Source organism: Orcinus orca, chromosome 7 (genome assembly GCF_937001465.1).
Source record: "Orcinus orca chromosome 7, mOrcOrc1.1, whole genome shotgun sequence".
In the NCBI taxonomy this organism is placed as follows: Eukaryota; Metazoa; Chordata; class Mammalia; order Artiodactyla; family Delphinidae; genus Orcinus; species Orcinus orca.
In genome coordinates this window covers 69,523,429-69,544,287 of record NC_064565.1, presented here as the reverse complement: position 1 = coordinate 69,544,287, position 20,859 = coordinate 69,523,429, and the positions used below count along the sequence as shown (strand labels likewise).

At 37.0% G+C, this 20,859-nt stretch overlaps 1 protein-coding gene across 7 annotated transcripts in view; it reads left to right on the top strand.

The window, feature by feature from the left end:
- The window catches only part of PDE1A (phosphodiesterase 1A), a 351,251-nt gene that overhangs the window by 326,471 nt on the left and 3,921 nt on the right, over positions 1-20,859 (top strand). For 4 of the 7 annotated variants that reach the window (XM_033423689.2, XM_049712585.1, XM_033423687.2 and 1 more), the window contains 2 exons: positions 19,975-20,009; positions 20,109-20,231. In XM_033423689.2, the coding sequence (XP_033279580.1) occupies positions 19,975-20,009; positions 20,109-20,228 (155 nt within the window). In that variant the 3' untranslated portion in view covers positions 20,229-20,231. The other 3 variants (XM_033423690.2, XM_033423692.2, XR_007478526.1) reach the window with 2 other exon arrangements.

Below are 20,859 nucleotides of genomic sequence, written 5' to 3'. Positions count from 1 at the left end.
GTTGGAATACTTATGTTCTGCCTTGCAAGTCCCAGAATGGGAAGAGAAAAATGTATTCAGAAGGGGTGTACCAAAATCAGTGTTGGTATAGGAGTGGGATTGGGGGAGATTTAGAAAATGATTCCAATTACACATGCCTTAAGATTCTGACATTTCCCTTTGGAGGTGTGCACCATCCTCCACCCAATGAGAACCATTGCATATGATGAGATATCACAATCAGAATGTGTTACACATGCTAAAACTACAGAGTCTGACAAAATATTGAGAACTACTAATGAGGTCATTCCAAATACATTTACACAGGCCTACTGGGTGCAAAACAAATGCCTGTAGATTTTTTTGAGAGCTGAACTCATGGGATGTTCAGCTTTAGATCATTGCTGGTTCCTGCTCATGGCTGGGTAAGAGCTCTGTCAGTGTTGAGTAGGGGAGAGTTGACTTGATTCTAGGGAAGTCTCATTTTAATGGTGAGTTCATATAAATGAAATGGTATTACCCACTATATTGTACCATATTTTTTTTTGTTAGCTAAAAGATCTAAAATAAATCTACAGATAAATGACAAAAGAGAAAACTAAATGTGGGGGACATTCCCCCAAAGCTCCTCGCTTTCTTCAATGCCTGCACTTGCTACATTTTCAGGCACCCAAAACCTGGTCCCTAGCTCTAATTCTATTTTGCAATAAACTGCAATAAATAAGTATAAGAGCTCACAGGAGTTTTGTCACCTCTGAAAACTCTGGGGTAAGGAGTGTGATAGTGGATATTTGGGGAATGAAGAAGCTGGTGATGGGGAAGCGAGTTGTGGACAGGATGCTGCACTGTTGAGCAGAGATGATGGGGGCAGAGGAAGACTGAAGAGTTGGGGCATGAGGTAGGGAACAGCTCTTTGAGACAGTTCTCCCCTTCAGGTCCTACTCTCCTCCAGCAAGTGTAACTAGACTTTGTACCCAGAATTTGACTGAGTCCTTCACATTGCTCACACTCAGCTAGGTTCAAGACTTTGTCAGTTTCCCCCAATAATAAACTCAGTTCCAAGTACATTGGAAGATTTATTGTCTTAACATTATGCTTCGGAGCAAAATTTAAATCATCATTTGTCACCACTCACCTCTGTTCTCGCTCCAAAACCTCTAATCTTTCATTTCTCTTGACTTAAGGTCTCTCCTCCTCTCTTTCCTCTCTCTGCCTCTAAAATCCCCTCAGCTGCACAGAGCAATTTAGTTCTGGCCTCAAATTTAATCCATTCAACAAAACAAAAGCCTAACAATTGGCCTAAAATGATATCTACAGTTCTTGAAATAAGTACCTTTTTTTTTCAGAAGCAAAAACCAGTTCACAGAAATGTTAAGTTTTCCTGATCAGTAAACATCTTTAAGTAAAACCTCATGCATGGTAACAGCTCTAATTTGACCAAAAGACCTGGAGATTTCAGTCTACTTGCTGGAAATCTATGGGACCCTGTGAGAGAAAGGGGATCCATTTCTGCAGATTGTTTAATTGGTGTCGCAAACCACATAAGTAACAGCTACAAATTCCTTGGTTGACCTGGCTCAGCTGCTATGACAACATCAGCATCTTTATGTTTTGAAATATCTGTTTAAGTGGCATTTTGTAGCATTTCTCTTTACTAACGTGGTGAGTGTCAATAAATTTTCTTTGAGCAGCTAACCCCTAATTTTGTCATTTCTGCAATAAAGTTTATCCATACATTTTCACTTTGGATATCCCCTTTCCAAAACACCAAAAAGGTAATGTGACTTTCATAAACTAAATTTATCTTTTATATTAATTCTACCATTGTCTTGCTGAGCAAATGCTTTAATAATTTTCTGCCATTAAAAAATGATTTATAAAAGTTTTACGGGACAGATATCTTTGAAAAAATGTCTATATTTTAGTAAGTGTGAACAACAGGGGAAAAATGGCTTAATATATCGTTTTTTGTGAGATTTGAGAATGACTTGTCCAATGTATAATTCAGTTTAAGGTTAGCCAAGGTATTTTCCTCCTGAAAAGTTTATTTTTTTGAGAATTGCTCTTCTACGCCTTCTTTACTGTGATCCCCTAATAGTTGACCTAATGGTTATGGTACTAGACTAGTAGAAACACCCCAATAATTAATTAGCTGAGACTGGCCGGTGTCTAATATTGAAGAATGTATTTTCACAAAGAAGTTTATTTATTCTTACTCTCTGGCTCTGCCTTAAGGAAAAAAAAAAAAAGGCTATCATTTACCAATCAGATGTAATTTCAAAGATAAGGCAGATAATTATACTGAGGAAAGACAAAAAAACATAGCAGGTATTAAATTACACCCAAGAAGGCTGCATAGTAGAGTATAGAACCCTGGAAATGGACTATCTCATTTGATCCTGTTCCCATCACTTATTTGCTATGTAATCAAACAAGTTATTTAATCTGTTTCAGTTTGCTGATTTCTAAAGTGAGGATCATAAAAATAGCTGCTGTGAGAATTAAATGAGTAAATACTTGTCAAGTTTTTAGAATTTAGTGTTTTCTACTATAATTCTTATTATTCTCCTGCACTCACATATATGTCTCCAAACTATATGGAGATCTTATAGAAGGCTTCCTTAAAGAAATATACTATGGAAAAACAGTACCTGCTCATAAAAATTTTGATATGAGTTTATGCTTAGCTCATGAGAAAATATGCAGTGGATCAATTCCATCAATCAACTGAGTGAATTGCTGTACGGTAAATTGATCGTAACTCTTCTATCAACTTTCATTCTTAGCTTAATCCATCAAGATAGCCTATAGAGTGTATCTCCCAAATATCTCTCAGATCCATACAATTTTCTGCATGAGTAAATGAAGGAATGGAATTGGCTTATTCTGGATATCTGGTAGAGTTACCCAATTTATAGAGCTGAAATGAACCACCTTTATCTAAATACTTTCTGTTGAGGACTCTGCCACTTAAGATACTTGCCTTTACTTTTTCTTGGCATAGAACCCTTTAGGAAAAGAGAACAATTCTAAAAAAGAGTATTCTGCAGACCTAAATGCTCTCAAAAAGAATAAATTTTAGCTAATCCAGCAAACCTGGTTTGTGGCAATTCACTTCTTTCCCAAAAGAATATTTTACCATCGTAGTTATTATCCCCAAAAGTATGCCTAGATTTAGGCCTTCTATACAGCCCAAACTTTTCATTCCTGAGTTTACTCCTTCTAGGACTGTTGTTCATACTTTGCCTAACATAATTTTCCCTTGTTAACTATAGGAATCTAGGAAATTCCCAGAAATCATGCAAAAAATGTTTATAGCTGAAGTCTTTGACCTTTCTTAGATATATTTAATTCCTCCGAAGAAATTATGAAAAATGAAGGGGAAAGGAAAAGTGATCCAAGAAATCTCTTCAGGTGAGGGTTAGTGTATAAGCCCTCTAGGGAAAATTATGAAAACCTTCAAGAATCTGATGCTCAAACTTTATTTCTATATCATTCTTCAAAACCCAGCCTAGGCTAATTTTTTAGCAAAACAACTTGTAGTGAATGATCTTGGAAGACTTGGACTAATTGTGATTTGTATCAGGAAACTTTTGTGAAGGTTAAGAGAGAAGTTCAGCACAAGAACCCACACAATAATATTATCTCATTACTCTGGACTAGGGATTCTTTCAGAAGGGGTCTATGTTTCCATATCATCCTTCCATCTGGACTAAGCCTCTGTGCAGGTCTGTTGGTTACAGAAAACCCAGAGTCATCAGTAAGAAATAGAAATCTCATCAAATAAAACAAGTTCAACAAAACTAAGGCAATAGTTTTTTTTTTTTTTACATCTTTATTGGAGTATAATTGCTTTACAATGGTGTGTTAGTTTCTGCTTTATAACAAAGTGAATCAGTTATACATATACATATGTTTCCATATCTCTTCCCTCTTGTGTCTCCCTCCCTCCCACTCTCCCTATCCCACCCCTCTAGGTGGTCACAAAGCACCGAGTTGATCTCCCTGTGCTATGTGGCTGCTTCCCACTAGCTATCTATTTTACATTTGATAGTGTATATATGTCCATACCATTCTCTCACTTTGTCACAGCTTACCCTTCCCCCTCCCCATATCCTCAAATCCATTCTCTAGTACGTCTGTGTCTTTATTCCTGCCTTACCCCTAGGTTCTTCATGACATTTTTTTATTTCTTAGATTCCATATATATGTGTTAGCATACGGTATTTGTCTTTCTCTTTCTGACTTAATTCACTCTGTATGACAGACACTAGGTCCATCCACCTCACTACAAATAACTCAATTTCGTTTCTTTTTATGGCTGAGAAATATTCCATTGTATATATATGCCACATCTTCTTTATCCATTCATCCAATGATGGACACTTAGGTTGTTTCCATCTTCTGGCTATTGTAAATAGAGCTACAATGAACATTTTGGTACATGACTCTTTTTGAATTTTGGTTTTCTCAGGGTATATGGCCAGTAGTGGGATTGCTGGGTCATATGGTAGTTGTTTTTGTAGTTTTTTAAGGAACCTCCATAAGGTTCTCCATAGTGGCTGAACCAAATCACATTCCCACCAGCAGTGCAAGAGTGTTCCCTTTTTTCCACACTGTCTCCAGCATTTATTGTTTCTAGATTTTTTGATGATGGCCAATCTGACTGGTGTGAGATATCTCATTGTAGTTTTGATTTGCATTTCTCTAATGATTAATGATGTTGAGCATTCTTTCATGTGTTTGTTGGCAGTCTGTATATCTTCTTTGGAGAAATGTCTGTTTAGGTCTTCTGCCCATTTTTGGATTGGGTTGTTTGTTTTTTTGTTATTGAGCTGCATGAGCTGCTTATAAATTTTGGAGATTAATCCTTTGTCAGTTGCTTCATTTGCAAATATTTTCTCCATTCTGAGGGTTGTCTTTTTGTCTTGTTTATGGTTTCCTTTGCTGTGCAAAAGCTTTGAAGTTTCATTAGGTCCCATTTGTTTATTTTTATTTCCATTTATCCAGGAGGTGGGTCAAAAAGGATCTTGCTGTGATTTATGTCATAGAGTGTTCTGCCTATGTTTTCCTCTAAGAGTTTGATACTTTCTGGCCTTACATTTAGGTCGTTAATCCATTTTCAGCTTATTTTTGTGTATGGTGTTAGGGAGTGTTCTACTCTCATATTTTTACATGTAGCTGTCCAGTTTTCCCAGCACCACTTATTGAAGAAGCTGTCCTTTCTCTACTGTACATTCCTGCCTCCTTTATCAAAGATAAGGTGACCATATGTTCGTGGGTTTATCTCTGGGCTTTCTATCCTGTTCCATTGATCTATAGTTCTGTTTTTGTGCCAGTACCATACTGTCTTCATTACTGTAGCTTTGTAGTATAGTCTGAAGTCAGGGAGCCTGATTCCTCCAGCTCCATTTTTCGCTCTCAATATTGCTTTGGCTATTCGGGGTCTTTTGTGTTTCCATACAAATTGTGAAAATTTTTGTTCTAGTTCTGTGAAAAATGCCAGTGGTAGTTTGATAGGGATTGCATTGAATCTGTAGATTGCTTTGAGTAGTAGAGTCATTTTCACAATGTTGATTCTTCCAATCTAAGAACACGGTATATCTCTCCATCTCTTTGTATCATCTTTAATTTCTTTCATCAGTGTCATAATTTTCTGCATACAGGTCTTTTGTCTCCTTAGGTAGGTTTATTCCTAGATATTTTATTCTTTTTGTTGCAATGGTAAATGGGAGTGTTTTCTTGATTTCACTTTGAGATTTTTCATCATTAGTGTATAGGTATGCCAGAGATTTCTGTGCATTAATTTTGTATCCTGCTACTTTACCAGATTCATTGGTTAGCTCTAGTAGTTTTCTGGTAGCATCTTTGGGATTCTCTATGTATAGTATCATGTCATCTGCAAACAGTGACAGCTTTACTTCTTCTTTTCGGATTTGGATTCCTTTTATTTCCTTTTCTTCTCTGATTGCTGTGGCTAAAACTTCCAAACCTATGTTGAATAAGAGTGGTGAGAGTGGGCAACCTTGTCTTGTTCCTGATCTTACTAGAAATGCTTTCAGTTTTTCACCATTGAGGATGATGTTGGTTGTGGGTTTGTCATATATGGCCTTTATTATGTTGAGGAAAGTTCCCTCTATGCCTACTTTCTGCAGGGTTTTTATCATAAATGGGCTTTGAATTTTGTCGAAAGATTTCTCTGCATCTATTGAGATGACCATATGGTATTTCTCCTTCACTTTGTTTATATGGTGTATCACATTGATTGATTTGTGTATATTGAAGAATCCTTGCATTCCTGGAATAAACCCCACCTGATCATGGTGTATGATTCTCTTAATGTGCTGTTGGATTCTGTTTGCTAGTATTTTGTTGAGGATTTTTGCATCTATGTTCATCAGTGATATTGGCCTGTAGTTTTCTTTCTTTGTGACATTCTTGTCTGGTTTTGGTATCAGGGTGATGGTGGCCTTGTAGAATGAGTTTGGGAGTGTTCCTCCCTCTGCTATATTTTGGAAGAGTTTGAGAAGGATAGGTGTTAGCTCTTCTCTAAATGTTTGATAGAATTCTCCTGTGAAGCCATCTGGTCCTGGGCTTTTGTTTGTTGGAAGATTTTTAATCACAGTTTCAATTTCAGTGCTTGTGATTGGTCTGTTCATATTTTCTGTTTCATCCTGATTCAGTCTTGGCAAGTTGTGCATTTCTAAGAATTTGTCCATTTCTTCCACGTTGTCCATTTTATTGGCATAGAGTTGCTTGTAGTAATCTCTCATGATCTTTTGTATTTCTGCAGTGTCAGTTGTTACTTCTTTTTTATTTCTAATTCTATTGATTTGAGTCTTCTCCCTTTTTTTCTTGTTGAGTCTGGCTAATGGTTTATCAATTTTGTATATCTTCTCAACGAACCAGCTTTTAGTTTTATTGATCTTTGCTATTGTTTCCTTCATTTCTTTTTCATTTATTTCTGATCTGATCTTTATGATTTCTTTCCTTCTGCTAACTTTGGGGTTGTTTTGTTCTTCTTTCTCTAATTGCTTTAGGTGCAAGTTTAGGTTGTTTATTCGAGACATTTCCCGTTTCCTAAGGTAGGATTATACTGCTATAAACTTCCCTCTTAGAACTGCTTTTGCTGCATCCCATAGGTTTTGGGTTGTCGTGTCTCCATTGTCATTGTATTTTTTGATTTCCTCTTTGATTTCTTCAGTGATCACTTCGTTATTAAGTAGTGTATTGTTTAACTTCCATGTGTTTGTATTTTTTACAGATCTTTTCCTGTAATTGATATCTAGTCTCATAGCGTTGTGGTTGGAAAAGATACTTGATACAATTTGAATTTTCTTAAATTTACCAAGGCTTGATTTGTGACCCAAGATATGATCTATCCTGGAGAATGTTCCATGAGCACTTGAGAAAAATGTGTATTCTGTTGTTTTCGGATGGAATATCCTATAAATATCAATTAAGTCCATCTTTTTTAATGTATCATTTAAAGGTTGTGTTTCCTTATTTATTTTCATTTTGGATAATCTGTCCATTGGTGAAAGTGGGGTGTTAAAGTCCCCTACTATGAATGTGTTACTGTCGATTTCCCCTTTTATGGCTGTTAGTATTTGCCTTATGTATTGAAGTGCTCCTATGTTGGGTGCATAAATATTTACAATTGTTATATCTTCTTCTTGGATCGATCCCTTGATCATTATGTAGTGTCCTTCTTTGTCTCTTCTGCTAGTCTTTATTTTAAAGTCTATTTTGTCTGATATGAGAATTGCTACTCCAGCTTTCTTTTGGTTTCCATTTGCATGGACTCTCTTTTTCCATCCCCTTACTTTCAGTCTGTATGTGTTTCTAGGTCTGAAGTGGGTCTCTTGTAGACAGCATATATACGGGTCTTGTTTTTGTATCCATTCAGCCAGTCTGTGTCTTTTGGTGAGAGCATTTAATCCATTTACATTTAAGGTAACTATCAATATGTATGTTCCTATTCCCATTTTCTTAATTGTTTTCGGTTTGTTATTGTAGGTCTTTTCCTTCTCTTGTGTTTCTTGCCTAGAGAAGGTCCTTTAGCATTTGTTGTAAAGCTGGTTTGGTGGTGCTGAAATCTCAGCTTTTTCTTGTCTGTAAAGGTTTTAATTTCTCCATCAAATCTGAATGAGATCCTTGCTGGGTAGAGTAATCTTGGTTGTAGGTTTTTCTCCTTCATCACTTTAAATATGTCCTGCCAATCCCTTCTGGCTTGCAGAGTTTCTGCTGAAAGATCATCTCTTAACCTTATGGGAATTCTCTTGTGTGTTATTTGTTGTTTTTCCCTTGCTGCTTTTAATATGTTTTCTTTGTATTTAATTTTTGACAGTTTGATTAATATGTGTCTTGGCGTGTTTCTTTTTGGATTTATCCTGTATGGGACTCTCTGTGCTTCCTGGACTTAACTATTTCCTTTCCCATATTACAGAAGTTTTCAACTATAATCTCTTCAAATATTTTCTCAGTCCCTTTCTTTTTCTCTTCTTCTTCTGGAACCCCTATATTTCAACTGTTGGTGTGTTTAATGTTGTCCTAGAAGTCTCTGAGACTGTCCTCAGTTCTTTTCATTCTTTTTTCTTTGTTCTGCTCTGCAGTAGTTATTTCCACTATTTTATCTTCCAGGTCACTTATCCGTTCTTCTGCCTCAGTTATTCTGCTATTGATCCCTTCTAGAGTATTTTTAATTTCACTTATTGTGTTGTTCATCATTGCTTGTTTTATCTTTAGTTCTTCTAGGTCCTTGTTAAATGTTTCTTGCATTTTCTCTATTCCATTTCCAAGATTTTGTATCATCTTTACTATCATTATTCTGAATTCTTTTTCAGGTAGACTGCCTATTTCCTCGTCATTTGTTAGGTCTGGTGGGTTTTATCTTGCTGCTTCATCTGTTGTGTGTTTTTCTGTCTTCTCATTTTGCTTATCTTACTGTATTTGGGATCTCCTTTATGCAGGCTGTAGTTTTGTAGTTCCTGTTGTCTTTGGTGTCTGTCCCCAGTGGCTAAAGTTGGTTCAGTGGGTTGTGTAGGCTTCCTGGTGGAGGGGACTAGTGCCTGTTTTCTGGTGGATGAGGCTGGATCTTGTCTTTCTGGTGGACAGGTCCACGTCTGGTGGTGTGTTTTGGGGCATCTGTGGACTTACTATGACTTTAGGCAGCTTCTCTGCTAATGGGTGGGGTTGTGTTCCTGTCTTGCTAGTTGTTTGGCATAGGCTGTCCAGCACCGTAGCTTGCTGGTCGTCGAGTGAAGCTGGGTGTTGGTGTTGAGATGGAGATCTCTGGGAGATTTTCGCCGTTTGATATTACGTGGAGCTGGGAGGTCTCTTGTGGATCAGTGTCCTGAAGTTGGCTCTCCCACCTCAGAGGCACAGCACTGACTCCTGGCTATAGTACCAGGAACGTTTCATTCACACTGCTCAGAATAAAAGGGAGAAAAAGTAGAAAGAAAGAGAGAGAGAGAGAGAGAGAGAGAGAGAGAGGGAGGGAGGGAGGGAGGGACGGAAAAAGAAAGAAAGAAAAGAAAAGAAAGTAAGATAAAATAAATTTATTAAAATAAAAAATAATTATTAAGAAAAAAAAATTTTTTTTAATTTAATAAAAAACAGATGGATAGAGCCCTAGGACAAATGGTGAAAGCAAAGCTATACAGACAAAAACTCACACAGAAGAATACACATACACACTCACAAAAAGGGGAAATGGGGAAAAAAAAATAAATCCTGGTCTCAAAGTCCACCTCCTCAATGTGGGATGATTCGTTGCCTATTCAGGTATTCCACAGATGCAGGGTACATCAAGTTGATTGTGGAGATTTAATCCACTGCTCCTGAGGCTGCTGGGAGAGATGTCCCTTTCTCTTCTTTGTTCGCACAGCTCCCGGGGCTCAGCTTTGGATTTGGCTCCGCCTCTGTGCGTAGGTCGCTGGAGGGCATCTGTTCTTCGCTCAGACAGGACGGGGTTAAATGAGCCGCTGCTTCGGGGGCTCTGGCTCACTCAGGCCGGGGGGAGGGAGGGGCACGATACGTGGCGAGCCTGCGGCGGCAGAGGCCAACGTGACGTTGCACCAGCCTGAGGCGCGCCGTGCGTTTTCCTGGGGAAGTTGTCCCTGGATCCCGGGACCCTGGCAGTGGCGAGCTGCACAGGCTCCCCAGAAGGGAGGTGTGGATAGTGATCTGTGCTCGCACACAGGCTTGGTGGCGGCAGCAGCAGCCTTAGCGTCTCATGCCTGTCTCTGGGGTCTGCGCTGTTAGCCGCGGCTTGCGCCCATCTCTGGAGCTCCTTTAAGCAGCGCTCTTAATCCTCTCTCCTCGTGCACCAGGAAACAAAGAGGGAAGAAAAAGTCTCTTGCCTCTTCGGCAGGTCCAGACTTTTCCCTGGACTTCCTCCAGGCTAGCCGTGGTGCACTAACCCGCTGCAGGCTGTGTTCACTCCGCCAACCCCAGTCCTCTCCTGGCGCTCAGACCTCCGAAGCCTGAGCCTCCTCTCCCAGCCCCGCCCACTCCGGCGGTTGAGCAGACGAGCCTCTCTGGCTGGTGAGTGCCGGTTGGCACCGATCCTCTGTGCAGGAATCTCTCCGCTTTGCCCTCCGCACCCCTGTTTCTGCACTCTCCTCCACGGCTGCGAAGCTTCCCCGCTCCGCCATCCACAGTCTCTGCCTGCGAAGGGGCTTCCTAGTGTGTGGAAACCTTTCCTCCTTCACAGCTCCCTCCCACTGGTGCAGGTCCCGTCCCTATTCTTTTGTCTCTGTTTATTCTTTTTTCTTTGGCCCTACCCAGGTATGTGGGAGTTTCTTGCCTTTTGGGAGGTCTGAGGTCTTCTGCCAGTGTGCAGTAGGTGTTCTGTAGGAGTTGTTCCACGTGTAGATGTATTTCTGATGTATCTGTGGGGAGGAAGGTGATCTCCACGTCTTACTCTTCCGCCGTCTTCCCTGCCGTCTCAAGGCAATAGTTTTGATGTTTTTTCAATGTAAAGATAGTAGAGCACTTACAATTTATTTTAAATGAGTTAATCATGAGAATAATCCTGTTGTATTAGCCATTATAGATTAGAGATAGCACTGCTCCCACAACCGTGGCTAAATGTTGTAGATCAGTAAAGTGCTTTGTGACTAATTGCTTAAAGTGCTTTTATTTTAAAGCATGGATTTGCAATTTATAAAGGAGTACTGTAGTATGAGTATTGCATACATGACCAAGAGAAGCAATTTATTCCACTACTAACTTCAACAACTATAAGTAGATAAGGCTCTCTCCACACGTTTCTTCAAAATAGCCCCTCAGCATAACTAGCCTAAGTCAGACAGGAACATGTATATAGGAGAGAAAAAATAGCATGGAAGGCATTTTGTAAGAACACTAGTCTTTCTCATTCCAGGTTAAAGGGTAGATGATTATGTGAGATTGATTTCTATTTTGGCTGATTCTTAGACCTTAATTAATGAGTTACCAACTAAGCCCTCTAAGATTTGGTGACTAAAGCTGAATAAGATGGAAAAAACAATTAATTGTTTGGGAATTTGGTATCACCAAGTCAATTTAGTTTATGCATTTGTCAAACAATATGTATAGAATATCATCAGGGGCATCTAAAGCCTCCTAGAATTTTGGATTATTCATGCCCCCAATATTTTATGAATCTTTTTTTCTATGGTAAGTACCTACTTTCTGAAAATTATGTATTCCACTTGATGAAGATTGTAAGTGGTTTTTGTATCCAAGGGGAAAATGATGAACAAATTCAAAGGAGACATACTTTCCTGATTCTTTCTTCTCTCATCTTCCCTAGATGGAAACTCATACCAAAAAAAAAGTGCTCTCTCCACTGAAGAATTTGATCATAAACACTAAAAAATTAGTAATTTGTGATGTTTGCCATCTTAGAGTAGAAACAATTCATTGCTCTTACTATGCACGGGTATGCAAGGTAAACAATGTGTGCAGTTTGCGATCCCTAAGATCTAGAGTGGTTGGTTGGCTCTGGTATTACAGGATGGCTAGTCAGAAATCGAGACAAAAATGATGGTGGAGGGCTTCCCTGGTGGCGCAGTGGTTGAGAGTCCACCTGCCAATGCAGGGGACACGGGTTCATGCCCCGGTCCGGGAAGATCCCACATGCCGGGGAGCGGCTGGGCCCGTGAGCCATGGCCACTGAGCCTGCGCGTCCGGAGCCTGTGCTCCGCAACGGGAGAGGCCACAACAGTGAGAGGCCTGCGTACCACCAAAAAAAAAAAAAAAAAAAAAAAAAAAGATGGTGGAGTTTTCACATTTACACCTTTTGATTTTTTTAAACATAGATATTTACCTCAGTCATATATTTATGCTGGATTTTAAATTGAATAACTTCTCATTATTCCTGGAGTCAGAAATTTCTATTATTTCTTCTCCATGGTATGAGAACATGGCAAGAGAACGTCTGGGTCCTTCTTGCAGCCCTTCACTTTGAAATCCTCCTGAGTATAGGCCTGTGTGGGTCTTGGGATTTGAGTCTTTCTTAGCCTGTCTTCTACTGCAGGTGTTACTACAGGAAGTAATAGTAAAAAGTGAGTTTTGTTTTGTAGGGAGGGCTGCTTACTATCAAACTACTCATTCTTCTCTGAAAAACTGAAGTTTGAATTTTAGTAGCTTGTCAGAACATGAAGATTAAAAATGCCATGTTTTTTCAGCTTGAATCTTTGCAATTGCACTTCTCCAGGCAACACAAAATGCATTCACTCTTTCAGATCCAATAGAAACTTGCCCCTGTGGATCAGGGAGTTAGTACTGGGTGACCAAACTATTCAGGTTAGTACATTGAGGTTGAAGGCTCAGCTCTGCTCCTTAGATGGTATGTGATCTCGGGCAATAGAAATTGTTGGCAGGATTAAATGATAAAATATAAGAAGCACCTGGCATAGTTCTTGGCACATGGTAACTATTCCCTTAATATTAACTACTGTTTTTGCTGTTGCTGCTAATATTATTAATAGTAATAAACTTTGCAATTTTTACTCATTAATCTGTATCTAACAGATCACTTATGATTTAATAAATCAATATGTAACAGCATATTCATGTTAAAATACATGTAGACAGATTATAATAAGAATTTGAAATTTAAAGTTGTTTATGTAATTGTATCCTTTTTAAAGGTTTTGTGTGAAGACCTACAGTTTAAAATCTGATCACACCTTCTTCACGTCCATGTTTGGATCCATTTTAAAACACAAGAGCTCAGAACCTTATGGAAAATTGTAGGCCAGAGATTGTGGATAAGTGGGAAGATATATCATGTACATGCCTCATTGATTTTTCTTTCTGACATTATTAAAATTGAGCAATTTGAGAAATAATTTTCTGATAGTAGTAGCATTATGTTATAAAATCTCACATTGAAAGTAGAACTTTCAACGATTTTTTTAACTTTCAAATTGAGTAGAATTGGTGACAAAGCAGTAAAATCAAGAATTGATCTTTTTAGTAGTTACCTAGAGCCACTAAACATGAACGATACTCTATTCTACATGTATAGGAGAGTGAGAATTAATGGCTTATGTTTAGAACAATAACCCTCAGGTTTTTTTGCAGGATTATCTATCATTAAAACAAGTTCAGTTATGTTCAGTATTCTCCATTTAGGCACAAAAGTAGGTTTACATATTGACATGTTTAAACATTTTTACTGAAAGCAATTGAAATTTTTTTTCCTTAATCTAGCTTTAAATAGAAAACCCAATTAACTAGAATACTAAAAGCAAAGCCGAAGTGTTTCTATCATTTTACAATTTTTTTCCAAGTTTTAACTTTTAAAACTAGTTTAGATTACCTAAAATTAGTACTCTTTATGTATTTTTTTGCTTATAAAAGATAAAGAAAATGTGAATTTTTGTTGCACCTCTCAGATTCAATTTTCATCCCATCTTTTCCCTGATTGAGAAAGTAGAGAAGACCCATACTGCCTCTCACGTTAAATTGGCTCTAAGAGCCAAATCTTAAAATTTCCACAACTGTTCCCATCACTCTTTACAGCAGACAAAGTATGATTTGAGTGGTCTTCATTTCACTACCCTAGACCTTCTTTCTCCATTGCTACCCTCCCAACTTCCCTACCTTCAAAGACAATCAATGCCCTTACTTTCTCACCATCTCCCTGCCACCAGAGCCTGCTTAAAAAAGAAAATAAAAGATCTGTTATTCAATCAGACAAATTCCATCTGAGAATAAGAGCATTTCAATAGGCATGAGAGCTTTCCTCTAAAAGAATGACGCTGAAGGAGAAACCATTACTTTAGTCAGTGGGCAGGAACTCTGAGTCAAGTTTTCGCAACTGGGCTTCACTTCTTCCTTGGCACATCTTTTTCTTTCCAATCTGCTGCCTTCGCTCATATTCCATTCTGCTCTTCCATCTCACCTCCTCACTCCCCTCATTAGGAGAATATTCCTATCCTCATGCCACCAAAACACATACATCCTATAGACCCAATTTTAGACTGAACTCTTTTAAGAAGGCATCTCACCACCTCTCTTCATTGTTTAAACTCTAGTTTCTATGGAACTTTAAGATTTCTGGCTGTTTAATGTGCTATTTCCTCCCCAAGTGGAATGAATTGTTACAGAATGGCAGATGAATATACGTAGAGATCGTGCATTCATTTTCCACAGATCACCTCTGATCATCTCTGTGCAGAACTCACCACATCTTTAGGTGCTTAATACATGTGTATTAGGATTCATTCACATTGCTAATGTGAATCGGTGTGTTTTGTACTGCTTTAGTTGACCAAAAAATAATTTAGCCTTTTCTTGATTTGTATCTTATATAACACTTTATGAAATAAGACATTACTTCCTCTAACTTTATAGGGTTGAAACTAGCACATTTGGAAAGAGGTGGAATTTTTCTTCAGCAGCCTCACCTCTTTTTTTCTTCTCATCTCTCTTGGTATTTAGTGTTCACTCCTTCCTTTGCTTACTGTTACCTTCATGCACACAGCAAAATTTATCCTCAGGCAGAAAATACACAACAGTTTCCTCTCGAGAGGCATTTAAATGAAGAGTATTTTCTCCTGATGTGAAGATTTCTTATTCCCAACCTACAAGGCAAATCATATTATGCAGATGTCAAAACACCGTTTAGAATCAGAAGCTCCGATTTATCCCACATTACGTTTCTCCAGTAACTATAACTTTCAATCCTAGATCATCAATTCTTTCTAGTTATTGGCAACATAAGCTACATAAATGGACCAAAAATAGAACTGAATCAACCTAGACAGATCTGCCTGCATGAGGAAATACTGCTATACATAGCAAAGGTAACGTTTTTCTTATGAAGAAATGATAATGCAGTATAACGCAGAACTAGTATTTCTGCTGAAAGGACTACACAAACCAATTTTTGCCAAGTATTTTTCAAACACTATTTGCTGCTTCTGCTAAATATGGAAAATTAACTGGAGTATTTTTTAAGGGATAATATGGGGGTCTGTCTCCCACACTCTCCCAGGCCATGGTGCCTTGGAGTAGTCAGTCATTCCTTCTGACCATGTGTTCCTCATTTCTAAAATGGAAATTATGGTGATAGTTTTACTACTCCATGCAGGGATTGTTGGGTCAGATAAGTGAGAAATGTATGAGGGCAAATATAAACCATTAAATTAAATCAATTATTGTGTTTATAGAAGAAATTATCTTTTTGCTAATTATGAATTCTACATGTTAGGAAAACACAACAAGCACATCAAATCTGTTATATCTTGGATATTACTATTCAGGACAAAACTAATCTTTGAAAAGAGAATAGATTTAAAGTCTGTGTAAAGAAAAATATTAGTAACTAATAGAATAAATGGCGTATAGATATGGCAGAAATGGTAAAGGTGGTATGCAAATAATTGTAGTTTGGGAAATGGAGGGCAAGATTCCGGTTGGACTTTGTCAGAGAGATTCAGCCACTAGACAGCCTTGAAACCTTGGTCAGATGACTCAGCCTACATATCAGTTTCCTCACTTTGCCGTGAAGATTCAGGTAATTAAGATAAGTGAAGCATTTAAAATAGTGCCCACCACCTAGCAGTTGTTCACAAAGTGTTATTACTGATATATTTTCAATTGTATAATAATTTATCCTAGCAGATTATTTTTTAAATATTAGTTCAACAAGACCATAACTGGACAACTGGAGTCTCTAATACCCAGCTGATCATGTGCCTTACATTATTCCCTGCAAGTATTATTTATATCATCTACAAAGCTAACATATTATGATTCTAATATAATAATAGTGAGCTCAAATTGCAGGCTAAGATTTAGATTAGCTAAATTTAAAGGATTTTTATTTGTGTAGATCTGTCCCTCCTATGACCTCTATCCCATCCTTGCACCCTTCTGATTTTACACTGTGTTTATAAAGCAAAAACCATATTTCCATCATTTTACAAATTACTTTTTTCAAATTTCAACATTTAGATGAACACCTAAAAGCTCTTTGAGATGAACAGAATTATCAAAGTTTCCTTACTTTCACTGCCTTTTTCCTGGCTATCAACCAAGCTTCTATGCACCTGCTTTGAACAAACCCATTGCATTCATTCCTAAGGTGTAGCTTCCTATGTATGGGAACTTGCAAATCTTTTCAGTAAAATGAAATTCCTAGGTCAATTTATGGATCTTGTTGACATAATAGTGACTTAAAAGCCAATAATTTTTACTTCAGATTATCTATTTGTGATCTACACTGAAGTAAATCACTTGATTATTCTGGGCCTGTTTCTTACCCATAAAATAAAGTTAGACTAGATCAACGATTTTAACCCAGGTTATATAGATAGAGCCTGTACACTTGGAGAGTGATTTTTTTACTAACCTTTAACTAAAATTTAGGATTTCCTTCGTTTGCAGGCAAAAATGCACAGAGTAACACTTGGGGTATTTGTGTTTGTCACCAATAGAAATCATCAATATTTTCATAAGATATTTAAATTCATGGGGATACCTTGAAGTATTATTTGATATTATTTCAAAATTACTCAGCTGACAGACCTGCAGCTAGACCTTGTTATTTAACTCATTGGTAAAGAAGCACATATATTACTGTATCACATGTTAAGGATTACTTAAAGATGTTGATAATTGTATTTTAATAAAAATGAAGTCCCTTGTAATCCCATGTATTTCATTTCATTTATTTATGACTTTTACTTTAAGGAGGTCATACGTTTCATCAAACTAAAAGAGAGGACTCTGATTCAAAAATGTTTGGAGCCTTGGATTTTAGGGATGCTTCTCAAGGTCTTTTACACAGATCACTCTTGGGTCGTGAAGATTATCTAAGACGATCTGTAATGAATTGAAAAATGCAAATCAGTCCTTCTTTTCTGTCAGAATGATATGGCTTTCTTTTTTTATGAAAGCCTAAGCGTTCAAGTAACCCTTCCAAGTAACCCTTTTTTATGAAAGCCTAAGGGTTACTTCCAAGTAATCCAAGTTAGTTGTAAAGGCTTCTACAACTAAAGATTTATTAACTAAAAGTAATGTGATTTGAATTTGAATTTGCTAATATTTTCCTAAGCATTGCTTAGTATTTTCCTAAGCATTCTGGCTGCCATGCGATTGATTGGCAATGTTGTATACCTGCCCCTGAAAACACCTGGAATTTTACAGTTTCAAGGAATATTTTTTTTTTCCAGTGCTTCAAAAATCTTGTCTTGAATTGGTCATAGTTTTAAATTGCTACTTTTCTAATTGCATGTATGGAATTACTCTTGGATGTAGTCTACATAACATTTAGGGATTTTTTTTTGTAATTGCTGCATTTTAACGATTTGCCATTTTGCTCCTCTTCCACTGTTTTGTTATTGGTGAGTTTTTTATCCACTAGAAGTAAGAGCATTCGATTATTGGTAAAGCTCAGTGTCCTTTGTCCATTGTAAAAGATTCTCAAAAATTTTGAGAAACAGAGAATTAGTTAATTACTTATATTCCTTTCTTTTTAATTCAATCTATTTTCCCACTCTGTTCCATTCTATTCTAGTCTATTTTGTTCTGTTATAATCTAGTTATAAGTAACACGATATTAAATCAGAAGTATAAGCCAAGACTAGATGTCAGAAATGTCAGAAACAAGTTGACCTGGGAAGCAGAAATTTCACAGAAGATCCAAAAGTCAATAATAGGATGCTTATAACCTTCACCCAATTCAAACAATTGAAAGGACCAGGTTGTTGATGGTTAGAATAGGATTTGTGAGGAAGATTTCTTTAATGAGTTCTCTGCTATTGGGAAAGATGTAGAAATGCTTCCCTCTTCGCCTCAGATCAAAGGAAGATAGCTTCACCCTTGGAGAGCTTGAAGTTAGGAGGATATTGGGAATGGAATCTAGTTCCTACGTGAGAGGTCTAAAAGGTTAGAAGGTGACAGATAAGCTGAAGGAGAGGAAGCTGTATAGGTTTCAGCCTTTTCTCAAGTAATTTATAGGAATAAAGGCCTAGTGAATGTTCCATGTGAACCAAATGTAACCTACCTGTATTTGTAAGCATGATTGGACCTCAGGAGACAGAAGCTGGAGATGTACCAACAAATTTCCAGGGGCTGTGGACATTGTAAAGGAACCAGAGTTTCATATGTCCATACCAAGGTTGTGCTAAGTCTCCAGCCATGGTCTTGGCAAGAGGTCCCTGGAGAGCCCATGAATGTGCTTACAGAATAGAGTCAGCTCTAAACACCTGCCTGGTCTAGTGAGTGCAAAGCCATCCTACAGTAGTACTAGTCATAGAGGAACTTTGCTGTTCTTCTTAGCCTTCTTCTCTCCCTTGCTCCAGCTCAGGAGTCCAAGGTAGCCAGTTGAGGGAGGGCAAACAGGAAATGAAAGAAACATCAATCATGCCCTCCCCCCCATCACCACCCTTTCTAAGCTCTGCAACAAACCCAAGGTTGGGAAGAAGTTTTATCTTTGTTTTAAGATTGATGTGTATTATATGTGACCAGACCTAAGACACTGGCATTTTAATGTTATCACACGATGTTTTTATTAACTAAGAATGACTGGAAAAGTCCTGATACTCTCTGAAAGATTGAACTTGGGACAGAAGATAAGTTTCTCCCACTGAATATATTTTAAAGAGAAAGTAAGGGACAAAATAATTTTGCTTTGTGATAATACTCCCTAAGTTCTATATGTTCACTAATTTTATAATTATATAATTGTTGGAGAAATGATCTCAAAATCAGTTGGTGCAAAGTTTAATTGTTAGTATATTTTCAATCAAATTTCAGATGGAGAGAACATTCTATCATATATGACTGTTTTCTGAAATATCAAGTCATATAGTCATATATAGGCATCATAATTGACTCAAAAATTAATTTCTGCTCATTTTTTAACTTTCTTATATAAGAAGACTCTTTTATCTGTACATTTTGCTTTACGTTTCTATTTTTGATAGATTCTCTGCAACCTCTCTAGAAATGTTGGAACATTTTCCATGCTAATTTTTTTCAAGGTTTATATAGAAGCTGAGTGATTCTAAGATGATAAATTCCAATAGTTTGTTTTGGCAGATGATGACTTATCTTAAACATTACATTCTCTTGTACTCATTTGTTTTAAATTCATAGCAACTAAGCAATGTGTGATAAAAGACACTGAACATCAGAAGGTTTGTTTAAAAGAATTTGTTTCAATTAAAAATATTTGGGGAAAACATGCATAATTTTTATGTTTGATTTAAAGCATATTTAAACATGTTTCATCTGTTTCATTTCTGTATTCCCAGATTAAATTGCAACTTTACAAATTTGTATAACCACCAGAAGATGATTTGTTATACTCTATAAATCCACAAGCTGAAAAGAAAATATTTGGTATCTTTGGAGAAATGTGCCACAGATCCATTGTAAAATCCAGTCTTCAACATTTTCCTAATTGCTTTAGTTTCCTGACCTTATTAGGTTTTTTTCCTCAGACCTATTTTGTTTTTATTTGTTATTTGTTTGCTTATTTTTTAGGTGAGCCTGATCTTCATAAGAATTCAGAAGATCTAGTAAGTGCCGAAGAAAAACATGCTGAGACACATTCATAGGTTTGAAACACCTTAAAGGCTTCTGTCATTTTAAACATGAGAGGTAATTTTATTTTTTAGTTGAGAAATTTATTTCTGAAGTGGATGGTTTGTAAAATATCATTAGAAACAAAGTTATCTTACTTAAATGTCCTCCTGGATTCTTCTTTTAAATCTCTGTTTTCTGGAGCAAAACATTAACAGGTAAGCTTTAAATATTTAACTTTTAAATTTACCTTTTCAAAGGATTCTTGACTTATTCATCCATAAAAATTATATTTACTGAGGCCCTTTAGTTCTTTAAAAATAATAAGCTATATCCTATGGGGAGGTTTAATCCTGGTTTCTTCCACTATTCCATAAAAGAAATATGAATGTTTTATACCAATTTCCTTTTCTACATCATGTAGGAAATATGAATGTTTACACTGAGTGATAATAACAAAGCAAGTACATATTATGAAACAACATCAATATTTGCTAAAATCCGTGGACATTTGCATCAATGATTCCCTTTTTAAAAATTCAGCTTCTACAACCTAAGTGTCCATCAACAGATGAATGGATAAAGAAGATGTGGCACATATATACAATGGAATATAACACAGCCATAAAAAGAAACGAAATTGAGTTATTTGTAGTGAGGTGGATGGACCTAGAGACTGTCATACAGAGTGAAGTAAGTCAGAAAGAGAAAAACAAATACTGTATGCTAACACATATCTATGGAATCTTAAAAAAAAAATGGTCATGAAGAACCTAGGGGCAAGACGGGAATAAAGACACAGACCTACTAGAGAATGGACTTGAGGATACAGGGAGGGGGAAGGGT